The sequence below is a fragment of the Gobius niger genome, assembly GCF_951799975.1.
Source record: "Gobius niger genome assembly, chromosome: 13".
NCBI classification, from domain to species: Eukaryota; Metazoa; Chordata; class Actinopteri; order Gobiiformes; family Gobiidae; genus Gobius; species Gobius niger.
The window spans coordinates 29,316,651-29,332,954 of NC_136864.1; the positions used below are offsets into that span (position 1 = coordinate 29,316,651).

The 16,304-nt window shown below is 44.2% G+C and overlaps 2 protein-coding genes across 4 annotated transcripts in view; both read left to right on the top strand.

Annotated features, from left to right (window-relative positions):
* pde4ca (phosphodiesterase 4C, cAMP-specific a) overlaps positions 1 to 2,791 on the top strand; it is a 59,682-nt gene extending 56,891 nt beyond the window's left edge. For all 3 annotated transcript variants that reach the window (XM_079570136.1, XM_079570135.1, XM_079570137.1), the window contains 2 exons: positions 628 to 810; positions 1,987 to 2,791. In XM_079570136.1, coding sequence (XP_079426262.1) covers positions 628 to 810; positions 1,987 to 2,400 — 597 coding nt within the window. In that variant the 3' untranslated portion in view covers positions 2,401 to 2,791. The remainder of the gene's footprint in view (positions 1 to 627; positions 811 to 1,986) is intronic.
* A 4,272-nt stretch (positions 2,792 to 7,063) lies between these two features.
* Positions 7,064 to 14,381, top strand: LOC306972222 (ras-related protein Rab-3A-like). The gene is made up of 5 exons (XM_079568770.1): positions 7,064 to 7,170; positions 10,339 to 10,563; positions 12,364 to 12,482; positions 12,567 to 12,691; positions 14,035 to 14,381. The coding sequence occupies exons 2-5, from the start codon at positions 10,339 to 10,341 to the stop codon at positions 14,223 to 14,225; spliced, it is 660 nt and encodes a 219-aa protein (XP_079424896.1). The 5' UTR covers positions 7,064 to 7,170; the 3' UTR covers positions 14,226 to 14,381.
* Positions 14,382 to 16,304: the final 1,923 nt, after the last annotated feature.

Below are 16,304 nucleotides of genomic sequence, written 5' to 3' on the forward strand. Positions count from 1 at the left end.
TACTAAAACAATGACATCACATCACAGAGTGGTGTCTGTGATCCATAATCTACTGACCTTAGAATGAGTTTTCCTCATGGATCTATGATGGCTTTACTCCTGCAGTCCACAAGCCACAGGTGACAAGTAGAAAAACATGGCCGAGTCAGTCTGTGTTTGTGGACTGACAGTGAAAGTCACTGACAGGTTTTTCTGCTTTAGTCCTGTTACGTCTGAAGAATAAACTCTCCTCCTCGTCTCTTCTGTAGATCCTAAATCCTTGAATCAGTTTCATTTTCACATTCCACAAAAGTTTACTGCACATGCGCCCTCTTCATCTTGTTCCATTATCTGTGTCAGCGTCACAGCGTTTGTTGCTGAAAATAAAATGGTGCCATTTTTACACATAAAAACACATGTTTTATATGAAAACATAATAAGATATTTTCCCCTGATATTATTCTCTCAGCAAAAGTTTCCAATTATCTCTAAATTATTATTCCTTCACTATTCATCTGCTGCGTCGCATCTGAGTTTGACAGGTCCTGGGATAAGTTCTTGTGCTTACATGTTTATTACGTATCTTCTAATTGCAAAGCTCAGGCGATAACTGGAGTCATTCTGATGGTGTTCCTGTTGTGGCTGCAGGTGCTGCAGAACATGGTGCACTGTGCAGACCTGAGTAACCCCACCAAACCCCTGGAGCTGTACAGGCAGTGGACAGACCGCATCATGGTGGAGTTCTTCACTCAGGGAGACCGTGAGAGGGACAAGGGCATGGAGATCAGCCCCATGTGTGACAAGCACAACGCCTCCATCGAGAAGAACCAGGTAACAAACAGGAGAAAAGGTTTTACAAATAATCATCAAATGAAAAACTCTAAATGTGAATGTTGATCATACATATTCATATTTGAAGCATTCCTTTGGGTCAGGATTTGGAATCGGCCTGGGGCGCCCTCTGCTGGCAGCAATATGAATGGCATGTCGTAGAACAGTGGATACAAGCTTTCACTTTTGACTAATGGCATGCCAACAAAGCAGTGGTGCTGTGATGGACACACATGGAACCCATAATGGGTTCATTGATGGAATATGGGGTGTTTGTTTTGTGCGGGCGTGTCATTCCCCTCCTCTGCCGCTCGACCTGCGCCTTGGTATCTGTCACATACGTATTTTACAAGTCCATGTGGCACATGCTAAGCTTGTAATGTTCTGCGTGTAAATGAATCGCTGCATTAAAGGGAGCTTAATCCAATGACAGTGAGAGAGGCGCTCATGTAAAGCAGAGTGGGCAGAGTCCAGCTCCAAACCACTGTCTGATGTTGAGAATGAGCTGGTCCGCTGGAACAAACCAAAGCACTCAGCTTTACCCCTTTACATTAACAGCTCGTTTTCAAAATCATTCAAAACGGACATATGTAAACCCAGACAATGTCCTTCAGTCACTGTAATAAGGGATGAAATACACACGTGTGCTCTGTTCACAACGTTGCCTATGGCAGTATTTCCAAACCCTTTTTTGTCTTGTGGACTCCTTCCTAAAGTGGCAATCCTCGTACTCCCAATCTCAATGGTGTTGCAGTTTCTCACTTACTATTTGTTTGTAAAAAAAGACAATGCTGTGTTCAAAATAAACCTACAGTTAGCTCCAAACTGTGCAATTTACCACAAAAACATAGCTGTTCCTTTAAAAATGATATTCAAATAGTATTTAGTTTCACCTCCCTTTTCAAAGTACCCCCCGCTAAGTCCTTGAGTACCCTCAGGGGTCCCCATACCCCTGGTTGAGAACCACTGGTCTATCACGTCAAAGTAGGGGGTACATGACTGGAGACTGGTCACCCAAAGCTTCAGGGGGTGCAAGGTTTGGGAACAAGGTTTGGGAAACACTGGTCTATGGGGATTTGACTTCACACGTCCAAAAAGAGCAAACTAGATATTTTTCCAAAACCACTCAACTCAAATGTTTTGTCCCGCCTGAACCCCGTCTGCGTGTCTCCACAGGTGGGCTTCATCGACTACATCGTGCACCCGCTGTGGGAGACGTGGGCCGACCTGGTGCACCCGGACGCCCAGGAGATCCTGGACACGCTGGAGGACAACCGCGAGTGGTACCAGAGCATGATCCCGCACAGCCCCTCGCCGCACCCGGACTCTCCGGAGGGGGGGTGCTCCTCCGGCGCGCTGTCCGCTCCCGACGCCCCTTTGTCCTCCTCCACTCTCACCAACACCTCCACCGCTCTGGACAAGTTCCAGTTCGAGCTGACCCTGGAGGAAGAGGAGGGGGAGTCCGACAACGAGAGCCCGACAGAGGGCGGCGTGTCGCGGACTGAGCCGTGTAAGATCAGCGGCGACGGGAGGACGTTTTCTTTAGACGACACGGAGAAAGAAGGCGGTTTGTTTCAAATCGGAACATAGCACCCGTGTTTGTCGTTTTGGGACTTCTGGAGGATGTTGCACTGGAGAGAGACTGAGCCGGAGAAGCCCTTTCCCGCCCAAAATGCTTCCCCACATTTTTATTTTTTGAAAACTTTCCAAGGTGTTCTATACAATCCAACATGGCCGTCTTCCTGTTTTATTACGAAGCGTGTTGAAGCAAGTGGCTGAAACTTTAGTGTTTTGAAATGACTTTTATTTAAGACCACTGCGGACCGAGGCGGAGCTATGCAGGAGGTGGAAATGTAGCACATGGATTACTGATATCCTTTAACGCAACGCAACGGACGGGCTGCTGCTGGTACGCCATGTTTTAGGGATTTACAAACACTTTTCTTTATATTGTCCCACACTTGTTTTTCTCAATGGCTTTTCTGAAAACAATCTCATACACTCACTTGTATGGCTCGTTCTGTAACTGCTATCAAATCTGAAAGCACTTTGTAACTGTCTAAACAACTGCTGCTTTGTCATTCCCCAACCGTTAATTTGCGATTTGAGTTTTATTACAATTCATTTTTTTGATTTATTTGATTACTCTCACGTCTGCATTCTGTGAAATGGCAAACCGGAGCCATTGAGGAAGAAAAAGAGCACACGGGAGAGCCATTCAAAGCACTGGGGCGCCCTCTAGTGTCACTAAAGCGCCAAGCGACCGCCGGACAAAGCTGAAAATATCCTTGTTGCTACGGAATTGAATTTGTTCTCAATGATTTCACTCCAACTCACCCTTTTTTTTATCAGTTTGCCTTAGCACTTTAGTTGTTTGTTTTTTCTCTCTCTCTCTCTCTCTTGGGCCGGCCCTTCCTGTTTCCAAGGGCTCAAGCTAAAACACGGACACAATGGAGGCTTATAGACTGAACAAGCGGTCGAGTTGCTCACTGGCTGCTAGCTTACCAGCAAAAACAAAAAACAAAAAAGGAAAAAAAAAAAAACGTTTTGAAAGAACAGCAACACTTTACAGGTTACATTGGATGGCTTTATCCTCTCTAGAAATGTCCAAGCACTGCAATACGCTGCATTTTCCTCTATGTACGAGACACGAGCAGGGTAGAAGCTGGGGTTGTTCCGTTCCAGAGTGGCCTGACCTCTTAACCCCCCACCTGAACTGCTTTACCCAAATCTAAAAGCTTCATAAAAAAAAAAAGAAAGCTTTAGATTTGCGTAAAGCCGAACTGGAGAAAATGTGCTCAAGTGGGGGTTAAGAGGTTTAAAAAAAGAAAAAACAACTGCGGAAACTCTTAATAATCACAGAGGAGTGATCCGCGGTGTCTCTTTGATGCCTTCACTTTGTCTTTAGAGTGGAAGCAGAGCCCATTGGTATCGGCGAGCACAAAAAAAAAAAAATCGGAACAACCCCGGCACAAAGCGTCACCCAAACAGCAAAAAACAAAAACAAAAAAAACCCTAAAGGCAGTTCTTAACCGTGCCAAAATTTTTGGACATGCGGTCGGGCCGGTTCGATAACTCCAGCCGGGGACAAAGTCAATGCCCCCTGAAACAAGTGCCAAGCATGACACGACGCGTACTGTACTTTCCACTTTGCCACTGGCTACTTTCCATCGGCCGGTTGATTGTAAAAGCCCCGTGCCAATCATCTGACCCCCGCGAACTGGTATTGTCTTAACAAAAAAAAAGGAAAAAAGAAAAAAAAAAAAGCGTTAAAAAACAAAAAAAAACGCAAAAAAAACTGTGGAGCGAGTGAGTGATTTATTTTTCAAAGATCCAAAGCACTTTGTATTGTACTTTTTCCTGCACTTCCAGTAACGAGTGTGTGTGTGTGTGTGTGTGTGTGTGTGTGGTGGGGGTTGGGGGGGTCGAGCCGTGGACCAGGGCAGCTCCTGCAGGCTGAGAGCGGCAAAGCTACGTGTTTGTTTGTTTGTTTTTTTCATTTTAATCTATATAGAATTGACTGTAGAAAACTCCACTGTGATTTTTAGTGAAATGCATGACACTGCCTGTGAGATTATAACTAGAAAGAAGTGGTCACCGATCAGCCGAGGGGATTTGCTGCAGATATCTGATATTAAATAACCAAAAACACGGGCATAAAGATAAGACTTCCAACTTTAACTGCATTGAATGTGCTTAGAAAGCTGTTGGAAAAATGATCTGATCTCCCCTAGCAACAAATCAGGTCAAGAGGCAGATTTCAGAGTAAATATATTTCAAAAACGTCAGACACATTGGGGAAACTGGTGCAAAATCTTTGACTGACACTTTATAAATTTCATGTTCCTGTCTTCTTAGAACGCTGTTTTTCTTCCCAGATGCCGAGCTTCCAAAAAAAAAAAAAAAAAAAGAAGGTCTTCCAGTTCCTGTCACGTTCTCCTCGCACTCGCTCTATCTGGTCTCACAGTCTTTCAAGTGGTGGCTGATCGGTGCACACTTCTGTTTTTGAAGACAGTAAACTGCATTTTTTTTTTTTTTTGTTGCGTGTGAGAGATGTTTTCCGCCTTATTTGAATTCTTTGTCAAACTGGTGTGATTATGCTGGAGTCCTATTGAAAAAAAAAAACTGCAGCTCACTGGGACACCGCTCTCCAGGATGCCTTCAAACACTAAGGACTAACTGACTACGCCCACGACATGCACTTCCAGCTCTCCGGTCTGCTCCTATGTACAGTTATTTATTTCATGTGGTCGTTTTTGTGAGAGCCCAGCCCTCGCCTGTTGATACCTCGCAGCCTGGAGTCACCACACTGGCTCAGTTATGTTGTTCACTCAGAGCTTTTTCAAACATGGGTCACACAGTGTGGCCCCCGCACCTTTGACAATCTAAACTACAATGTCTGCCCTCTCTGACTGTATGCCTTGCCAATAAAGGTAAAAAACTCTTCACGCTTGTATGTTCTGCTTATTGTTGTCCTCTAAATAACATTACAGCATGCATGTCGTGCAGGTCAAAAGTCTCACCATCAGCCCAAATAGATCCTCCACCCCTCCTGGAACCGCCACCTTAACGTGGTGGAGGGGTTTGAGCACCCGAATGATCCTGGAGCTCTGTTGTCGGGGGCTTCGTGCCCCTGGTAGGGTCTCTCATGGCAAACAGGTCCTATAAGTGACGGGTCAGACAAAAAGCGGTTCTGAAGCCTCTTATGAGAGACCAACAGGCCCAGTTAGAACCATGAGGCCATCCTTCTGTGGACCCACCACCTGCAGGAGGAGCCATAAGGGGCAACAACAGCTGCCCCCACGACCAGGCAAGGGACAAGTGGAAGAAGATGGATGGATGGATGTATTTTTCCACAATAAGTACTACATAAGCCTACAATCTGTATTTTAATTACGATCAACACAGTCATTGTCATTTAACAGATCAGGTCTACTTCACATTCTTGTTATGTTCAAACACATTTAATCATATTCACTTCTTCATGGACCTTTTCCCATGTAGACCTGTTTCTTTGGCTGAGAGTTTGTAATGAATACAAATACAATATCTGGAGATATTAGGCACAGTTTTAGTCATCAGCTACTTTTAATTGTGTTTTAGCATAATATATGTCAGCAAAAATAACACTGCTTGCAACTAAGAACGGTTCCCACCAATAATTGTATCATTTAACCTCTTAACCCCCACCTGAACCAAGCACATTTTCTCCAGTTCAACTTTAATAACAAATGGTTCGGTTTTTGGTTTTATATAACGCTTTTCTGGACAAGCAAAGACGCTTTACACCCCATTATTCAGTCACTCCATACTTGGTGGTGGTAAGCAACTATTGTAGCCACAGCTGCCCTGGGTTAGACTGACGGAAGCAAGGCAACCAGTTCGCCATTGCCCCCTCCAACCACCACCACTCACTCAGTCACACACACACTACATTCACTCAAGGTTCCTGGTGTTACCAAACAGTCTCCCATCCAAGTAATGACCTGGCCCTTCCCTGCTTAGCTTCCAAGGTCTGACAGGATCTGGCAGAGCAAAGGCGGTTAGGCCACAGGGCTTTACCCAAACCCTCTCGACTGGAGTTTACAGACTATATGCCAGAGTAACGCCGCATTTGAAAGCTAAGGCCTACAAAACTGATTATAATTTTTTTTCTCGCATTGTCACTTTTTCATTGCTTTTTTTGTCGCTCTTTTGTGGCTTTCTTGTAGAGTTTTTGTCACACACTTCAGTCGTATTTTTGTCACTTTTTTCTGTTTTGCTATTGTTGCTTTTCCGGCACTTCTGTCGCTCTTTTGTCATCTTTTTGGAAGTGTGTTGAATCGTTGTTGTTTTTTGTCGTGTTTTCATCACTTTTTTATCTACTTTTTGTCACTTTTTTTGTTGCTTTTTCATCAATCTTTACTTTAGTTGTGTGTTTTTGTCGCTTTTTTTTATTGCGTTATTGTTAGTCGGCACGTTTTTGTCGCTCTTTTGCCACTTTTTTTGCTGAACTGGAGAAAATGAGCTTGGTGATTAAAAAAAAATGTTCATAATTATATCGCAGGTCAAAAGTTGCCGTAAAAAAAAGCACACAAATAAAATGCTAAACGTAGTAACAGGCTACGCGGCTCATAAAAACAATAAAGACACGCAAAGTAGGCGGGCCGAATCGCCCAAACGGGAGAAACCGTTTTGTGATTGGACCGCTCTGCTATCACTCATCCTCCCCTGCGTCGCCACGTTGCTGCCCTATGTCTGACGTCACGTCGCAGCTGTCACTCAGAGGCAGCGCATAGACGGAGGAGCTACTGCAGGTGCACGGCTGCGCTGGGGCCATAGACTGGGGCTAGCAACGGAGCACCGAACCCGCACTTCACGGTAAATCCGGCTTTCACACGGCCTCCTCCCGGGCTAAGCATTGAGTCAGGACGTCTGCGTGACTCTCCCCTTTCTCAAACTGTAATTCAGAGAAAATCTGCATCTGTGAATGAGGAAGAGTAACCTTCATTTGACATAGATAGCCGGGATGCTAGTAGCTCCTCCTGATGCCATTTAAATGCAGGTGTATTAACAGCATTAGCATCAACAGTAGCGAGGTTGCTTCTCTCCGTCAGATACTTTTTTATTTTATTTGTATTTATTTTTGCTATTAACGTTAAAACAATGTCGATTCTCAGTCATCCTGGTAGTAAAAAAAAAAAAAAAAAAAAAAAAAAGATGAGATAAAAACAACTGAGCTCACTATTGAAAAGGCGTTGACAGTTTGGAGGATGGAGGGCTTTCAATAGCGATAATGTCTTTAGCGATAATGCCCCCCCCCCCCCAATGTATGTTTGTGCTTAACACACACACAAACATACATCGTCCCCTTCCTTGATACAAAACATTTGTGTGTAACTCATTCCCCCCCCAGGCCTCCCAAAGGCAGCCATATGGTCATCCCGGCTGAACCTCGCTTGTGTCCAGGAGGAGCATAGGCAGTTTACCTGATGCTTAAAGCGCCTCTAAGCCCCGCCACTTCCGCCCCCCTGATCCTGTCCCTGTCCCTGTCCCTGTCCCCGGCCCCGGCCCCGGCCCCTGCCCTGCCCAAGTGTGACACGGAACAGGCTGCTCGTGTTGACACAAGCTCTGAGCAAAAGGACTGGTTTGGAAGAGACGTTTTAATCAACATATCCATCCTGTGGTTCGAACTTTGCAGCTAAGCTCCACACAAAACAGCCAAAGGGAGCAGGTTGTCCTACCGGTAGCTCTTACAGGGGTTTTAGTTGGAGCTTGTGTACTGTTTGGGGGCTGTGTTGCCATAGTTACGACCCTTTCACCTGATGTGAAGGTTTCAATAATGATGAGCCAACTCTTCAGCAGATCGGACTGATTTTGACCGGCTTCACCATGTTTCCAGTGTTGTTCTCTCATCAAAAACAGACCTGGCGTAGAGTTTTGAGCCACTTGCAGATCTTTGAGTAAATTGTGAATCTTCCCCCGAGGCTGTCTTGAGCATTGTGGCGGCAGCTCCCTAAAAGCTCCTCCTGAGGACATACGTATCCATCTCTTGCTGAGCTTTAGCCTTTCATCACGAAGTAAACAGTGTTCATTGCGTAACTTCTGTCTGAGAGGTGTATGTATATTGTCTTTTTTTTTCTCTTTATTGAAACGGCGGCTCAGCAAAGGGGAGCAAGAGATGGCAATGGTGGGTGGGAGGGGCTTTTGCTAGCTTGCTCAGATGACCAGGGACTGAAACTGTCGGATACTTTGTTGTTTCATCTGTTTTAGATCAATATTGCCTTTTCTAACAAATGAAGTGTAACATAGTGATAGAGATGAGTTTGCTTTTTGATTTAAGCAGGGATCACCAACCTTTTGTACAACCTATGGCTGCACTGGCTATATTTCTAAAGTATTAACTTGTTCGTTGGCGACCAGGTGAATAAATATCCAAAGCACTTAAAGGTACAATATTAATTTATGGGTTGTTATAGTAATGCACACCAACCCTTGTGTCTTGTGGTGGAAACCTCTAGGTGAATTCGATACGATACACATGGCTCACGATAACGACAACCTCCCGATACACCGATACTGCAATAATTGATATACCTTTGTATAACATACAACATATTATTCAGGATTTGCATTTATTTTCATTTTATCTTGTGCACTGTATCCCTTTATAAGAATAAATGATCCCTGACTTACATAATGTCGGGTCTATAGATCCGTCAGTCACATCACTTCATTTACATTTAAGTGAATGGAGTCGATCATTAACACACAAAACTTGTGAAAAGACACAATCTAGACATTTTAGTATTTGGCCGAATTCTAATAGAAAGTCTATGGTGAACTGACCAAATACTTTTTTCCCCCACTGTATATATTATTGCGTTTCTTTTCTTTTCTTTTCTGTGTTTTAGTCTGAGGGGGCGTGGTGTTGTGTAGCGAACAGCTGCAAAGCCGACACTTCTCTCTCGCTCTCTGGAGCGTTTGACAAAGCAGAGCAGCTTCCCATGGAAAACAGATGAGATTTTAACATTTCTCTGAGTTTTTAAAGCAGTACTAAGTAACGTGTTTACCTTAATAAATCCTTTCCGTAGTCCCTGTGGGGGCAATACAAGTGTTTATGGGATGACTGGAGGGTCTTTCATCTCCCCCTGGTGTCTCTGGACAGAAAACCGTGTTTGCAACTTGTCTGCCACCGGACCGGAGAAAGCAATACACACTAATGAAATCACGAAGAAGCTAACATGCTAACGGCCAAAGCTAACTGCGGGCTAACGTCACTTTAAACAGTATTTACAGCAAAGTTTGAGTGAAAAAAAAAATTTCCATTGTATAATTGGCTGTACAATATCCCTCTCTCCCTTCGCCTTTCCTGTCAGTGTAGTATTTACTCTCCAAGACAATTAATAAGTTAAAAAAACGTAACTTGCTACTACACCTGCAGTTGCGCTTATGGCCTCTAGGGGGAAGAGTTACTTAGTACTGCTTTAAATACACACGCGATAATGAGTGAAAGCGATCGATAACACGCAGTGTTTCAAAAACGTGTCAACAGTGTTGTCGTTGATAATTGACTTGAAACTAATATGTTTGCCTCTTCCCATAACGTTATCGTCTGTCCAGAGAGGAGAGAGGAGTTAATCAGAAAGGAGAGTGTTTCATAAAACACTAATTATCTCTGAATCTAGAAAAAAAATTTGATCCAAACTAGCCTCTGTTTAGCTTAGATTTCTCAGGATCGAGGCACATAGAATTAAACTGTTTTCACCCACGGAGAGCTTCTCACCTGTCAAACGAGAAACAAACCAGAGCATGTGTCCATAGATATAACATAGAATATGCTGTGGTGCTACAAATATCATATATATATATATATCAACATTATCTGGATTGTTGGCACTCAATGTGTTAATATGCATGACGTCTTCAAAAGTGTCAGTGTTGTATCATCCATTAAAAAAGCGTGATATATCACAAAATCCATACATTGTCACACCCGCACTCGCGCCCCCCCCTGAATGTGCGGTGACTGCGTCTGTTCTCTCTCAGATGGCGTCGGCTAATGCCACATACGGGCAGAAGGAATCCTCGGATCAGAACTTCGACTACATGTTTAAGATCCTGATCATCGGGAACAGCAGCGTGGGCAAGACGTCCTTCCTGTTCCGGTACGCCGACGACTCCTTCACGCCGGCCTTCGTCTCCACCGTGGGCATCGACTTCAAAGTCAAGACCATCTACCGCAACGACAAGAGGATCAAGCTGCAGATCTGGGTCAGCATTCTTTTCTATCGAGTTTGTGATGCTGGTCATGCTTTTAGATGAAGTGTTGCTCTGTGGATTAGGCTCTACTTTGAAAGGAAACTGTCGCATGAGAAAATCCACAGACTTTTTGGCTGTTTGGACTAAAATTACTTTTAATGCCCGGTCAACTGTTTGAATACGTGAGTGATACTGCAATTAGCTGCGTTTAGTCATTTTACCAAAGTTAATTCAGCTCCGTCAACTTTTGTTTCAGACAGATTGAGTCAAGCAAACTCTCCCACAGACTTCAGCACAGTATCTATTATACAGGTCAAAATGAAGATGTGTCACCTTTTGTTTAAACAGATCTTTTTCCTTGTGTTTTTGTCGCGTTGTCATCACTTTTTTGGACTTTTCTTTCGTTTTGCTGCGTTTATGTCGCTTTACTGTTATCATTCGGTTGCTTATTTGTCGCGTTTTCGTCTCATTTTTGTTAAGTAAACATTTATGTTCTATTTTCTTAAGTTTAGTCTGACCCACTTGGAGAAGGAGAAGTTGATTTGTCCCAGTTTAGTCTAACACTGGTCACATCACAGACGTCCCAGCGTCTGCCTTATCCCCAAATATGGAGCCTTTGCCTTATCATATTGTTTGTCTTTCCTGGCCTCCCTGACTCAGTGCTTCCTGTTACAAGTTAGCATCAGGTTTACGATGTCTTCTACAGTCTATAAATCTTTGGCTCTGCCCTGCGGCCCTCTGTCTGTCGGTCTGTGTGGTTATTGTGTGGTGTGATTAGGCCTGTGATGCAGAGGTCCTGTTTCTGATCCACATGTGTGACACTGAGTGAGTGCAGCTGTGGCCCCTCAGCCCTAACATCATGTCATCTTCTGTTACGACGATACTACAATACCCCCACCCCCTCGAGGCCGCAGTGTGACCCCTCACTCAAGCTTTTACTCCACGGGAATATCAGGGCTAATGCGAGACACTTGTGCGGACTCTTTGCTAATGTTGTTAGAAGGACATAAACTCCGGTGTGTTCTACCCTGGCTCATATATTATCCAAGTAATGTGTAAAGAACATAACCGTGGTTACGACTCTGAGCTACAGCATGGTGTGTACTTGGTGTTACATAGGCTGTCCTGCATGCGTGAGAGTCCTCATTATTCTCTCCAGCATATGAGTCCATCCTACTCCTCGTCACAGAAACACAATTCCTGGTCAGCTCATCCATACTGCCTCCCAATTGACAAGCCCAAAGAGCAAGGCACTGGCCCCCACAGACCGATCGACTGAGTATGTTACCATCTCAATCTCCTCTATCAATAATGGCCTGCTGATGGGGTATTCAGGGTTTAGACCATCGCTCCTGCTCTATTCTGTGAATGGAGAGAGGACTCCTGTACTCCTTGTCCTACCTCTGGGTGCTCCAGAATTGTATAGTCAGCAGTGTACAATGTGAAGAGTAAAGGACACAAAACCGTCCCCTGTGGGAGCCGGTGTCAAAGTTCTTGACAAAGTCTTGCCTCAGACTTTTATGCAAATTAAGATAAATTGTTCCGTTTATTGTGTTGAGATTGGGTCTGAAACAACTAATTAATGAACTGACTACTAATTGATTATTGAAATACTATAGATGTCAACTACTGTAATAATGGAATAGTTATTTTCTGGGATATAATACACAATTACACACTCAGACAGGAAATGGATCAAAGTTTAGTATTTTGAATGAGAAAGTCACTCCCTGTCAAAACATACTCTGTGTTTGTACTATCTGACATCAGTGCAAGTAAGAGAATGTGCCTGTCACTGTCATGTGTATCCAGGACACAGCGGGCCAGGAGCGCTACAGGACCATCACCACGGCCTACTACAGAGGAGCGATGGGCTTCATCCTCATGTACGACATCACCAACGAGGACTCCTTCAACGCAGTGCAGGACTGGTGAGGACACGCCCTGCTCAGGCTTTCATTCATTGTCTAAAGATGTGCTTACGTGTGAACTGTCATTGTCCTACCTGTGCTCAGGTCCACCCAGATAAAGACGTACTCGTGGGACAACGCTCAGGTTCTGTTGGTGGGGAACAAGTGTGACATGGATGACGAGAGGCTTGTGGCCTCAGACAGGGGGCGCCAGCTCTCAGATCAGCTCGGTGAGTTGGCAGCTCATGCTTCACAGCTGAAGGGTTTTATTCTCACCTTGGACGGGTTCTTTCTAGGTGGTGTTTGCATGTTCTCCCCGTGTCTGCGTATGTTTCCTCCGGGTACTCCAGTTTCCCCTACCACTAAAAACATGTACAATAGGCCAGGATGACTGAGAGCGTGTTTGAGAGTGCCCATGGAGGATGACGGATGGAAATTATTCTAAGGCTACAATCCAGTGTGGCTTGTTCATTAGCATGCACTGTCCCGACCAAATAAACCACGTGTATTCATTCACGAATATTGACATGTTTGGTATCCACGTGTCCTGCGAAAAGCAACTGAGATGGTGCTACAATCCAAATATGGACATTTCCTTTGTGAGAGACAACTGCAGCTAAAGACGTGACCTCAAAATGATTATTTTTTCATTGCACTTCCCACTTTAGCAGCTCCTGCAGACTGAATTTTTTAATATATCATTCCCAGCCTGATTTATTGACCTTTGAACCACAAGAAAAGAAGCCAAATAGCTTATTCAGAAACTAAGCAAGATCTAAAATCCCCTCATGACAGAACATTTAAATTTTTCTCCTATGTTTACACTGTGTCAGTAATGTACAGCAACAGCTTTAAATTAATCTCTAATATAATGTTTTGCCCTATTCACCTGCAGTGCCTCACCTTCATTTTAAATATCTAAATCTTACTTTATTACCCAGTATATTGTAATGTTAGCAAACCTTTAGAAGTAAACAATGCATACATTTAATTTGTGGCTTCAAAACATTAGAAATGTGACTTTCCGGTACCTGTGTAAGCCCCTTCTTTTTAATATCTTTGAGTCTGTGTTCTATTAGTGTAAAAAACAACTCACTGGTGTGTTTGGAGAGGTAAATCCATTACTCTCATGCACCGGCACCCTCCACCTTAACCAGTCCCCTCCACATAAACCTGCCCCCTCATCATAAACCAATCCCCTCCACATAAACCAGTCCCTTCCACATAAACCAGCCCCCTCCACATAAACCAGCCCCCTCCACATAAACCAATCCCCTCCACATAAACCAGTCCCTTCCACATAAACCAGTCCCCTCCACATAAACCAGCCCCCTCCACATAAACCAGTCCCCTCCACATAAACCAGCCCCCTCCACATAAACCAGTCCCCTCCACATAAACCAGCCCCCTCCACATAAACCAGCCCCCTCCACATAAACCAGTCCCCTCCACATAAACCTGCCCCCTCCACATAAACCAGTCCCCTCCACATAAACCTGCCCCCTCCACATAAACCAGTCCCCTCCACATAAACCAGTCCCCTCCACATAAACCACGGTCTTTCTCTGCGCAGGGTTCGAGTTCTTCGAGGTCAGCGCTAAGGACAACATCAACGTAAAGCAGACGTTCGAGCGCCTAGTGGACATCATCTGCGAGAGGATGTCCGACAGCCTGGACAACAACGACCCCACGGTGACAGGGGCCAAACAGGGGCCCCAGCTCAACGAGCAGCCGCAGAGGTCACACCAGGACTGTGCCTGTTAGACCCACACACACAGACTGGAGCGGCGACAGAGAGGACCATCTGGGTTTTTAACACCACCACAGTCCATGTAGTTTCAGCTTATCAAACAGACACAACCTTTATTTATAGTTTTCACTGACATCATGTGAAGGGAAATAACCACTGTATACTTAAAAAAATTCAGAGTAGTAGTAGTAGTAAACTAAATGAAACGTAGTTGATGACACTGACTAAAATCTCCAGATGTTTTTAATAACTAATAAAAACTAAATAAATTGAAAAGAAGGAAAACATTTGAACTTCCAGTAACAGGAAAAGTCTGGTCGCTTGTATGTGTGGGAAAAGCTCCACAAAGCAGAGCCATATGACATAAGTTGGCTAAATAAATGTTGGATTTAGTGGACTCAATTTATATGAAATATTCATTGACTAAAGCTAGACCACAACTAAAAAGAATCATGTCACTAAATCTCTGCTTAAACCTGATGGGATTTTTGTGAAAAGCTTAAAAATATGTTTTTTATCAAAATAATGCAGCAAAGTGGCAAGAAAAGTTGAAAAAGTTTGTTATTTTTATGTTTCAAAGTGGACATATTCTTCTGTTATGAAATATAGGTGCGAGGGCTGGTAAAAAAAAAACTTTGCCTGGAGCTGCTCCTGCTGGCAGCTGTAGGAACAACTTATTTACAAACTAGCTTTCAGTTTCGATGTACGGCGTGGTTTACAGCTTCAGCACGTCTTGATAAACACTTTTGGAGCAGAACCGATAAATTATAGGATTTTTAAAAATGACGCAGCTCTGTATCCAGGAAGTACAGAACGTAGCGTGGACCCCGTAGAAGAAGAAGCGGCTCAAAACAGCTTTGGCAGATGTCTGTAAAGCTCTGCCTTGCTCTTGGCCCATTGTTACAGTATGATTAAACAGTTAAAAAAAAAAATAGGTACAATTTTAAATAAGATGAGCCGTATTGTGAAAAATATATGTAACGTTTTTACACTTGGAAACTATTTGATGATACAAATTTTTACAAATGGCTGCGTTCCCCGGCCAGTTCGTCAGGATCATTCGCTTCCCTTCAATGCCGTCACATGAAAACTATCGATAGGTTTTGTGAAGACTTAATAGGCCCAGCTATTTGGACTCCTTAGAATGAGTCCTTCTGTCTAGTGAACTAAAGCAATATGTTATGACAAAACTAGCCAGTGTACGTCGGCCTCTGTAGCCGCTCCAGACCTCCTCCTCCTCTTCCTCCTCCTCCTCCACTCGGACACGACGAGACACGTGACGTAGACAAACACTGCCATGAGAGACACACAAGCCGCTTCCCCCTCCCTTTCACTCCCTTCCTGATTTGGCTTTGTCCGAGCAAACCAGACTGCATCAACAAACACCGTCCTAATCCGTAAAACCGCGCGACACCAGACCAGACCGTAAGAGACACCGGTCCACCATTTCTTAAGCGTTTACGTTTTGTCTTTTCTTTTGTCTCGTTTGCGGGTTTGTGATCATGCGCCCTTTGTCTTTCCCAGTGTGTTGGCCACGTCTGGGGCCGGGTTAGATTTGGCGATCAGCCGCGAGAGGCGAGGAAACGCAGGTATATTTATGAGAGTAGAAATGTGACGATGGACAGAGGTATGGGAATTCCACTGTGGCATCAACAGTATGTTTGGATGCCTTTTTTAATTTGAAGGAAATAAAAAATAAAAAAACAGCTACAGATTCCCATTTGTAAAAAAAAAAACTGTAAGGAAGGACGTGTCTAATTGCATTGTGTTGGTTAGATCTGCTCAGAGAGGAGACAGTGGAGGAGTCTGAGGAGACAAGAGAGGAGGGGGAGACACAAGAAGGAAGGGAGACAGGAGAGGAAGAGAAACGAGAAGGGAAGGAGACAGAGGAGGAAGAGAAACGAGAAGGGAAGGAGACAGAAGAAGACAAACAAGAAGGAAAGGAGACAGCGGAGGAGAAACGAGAAGGGAAGGAGACAGAAGAAGACAAACAAGAAGGAAAGGAGACAGAGGAGGAGAGACCAGAAGGAATGGAGACAGAGGAGGAAGAGAAACGAGAAGGGAAGGAGACAGAAGAAGACAAACAAGAAGGA

What these genes read in the sequence shown, in the direction of transcription:
- LOC306972222 (XM_079568770.1), top strand. Translation starts at nt 10,339, where the DNA reads ATGGCGTCGGCTAATGCCACATACGGGCAGAAGGAATCCTCGGATCAG. An exon ending in GGATCAAGCTGCAGATCTGG is followed by an intron (nt 10,564 to 12,363) that starts GTCAGCATTCTT and finishes ATGTGTATCCAG; the next exon opens with GACACAGCGGGCCAGGAGCG. An exon ending in CCAGCTCTCAGATCAGCTCG is followed by an intron (nt 12,692 to 14,034) that starts GTGAGTTGGCAG and finishes TTCTCTGCGCAG; the next exon opens with GGTTCGAGTTCTTCGAGGTC.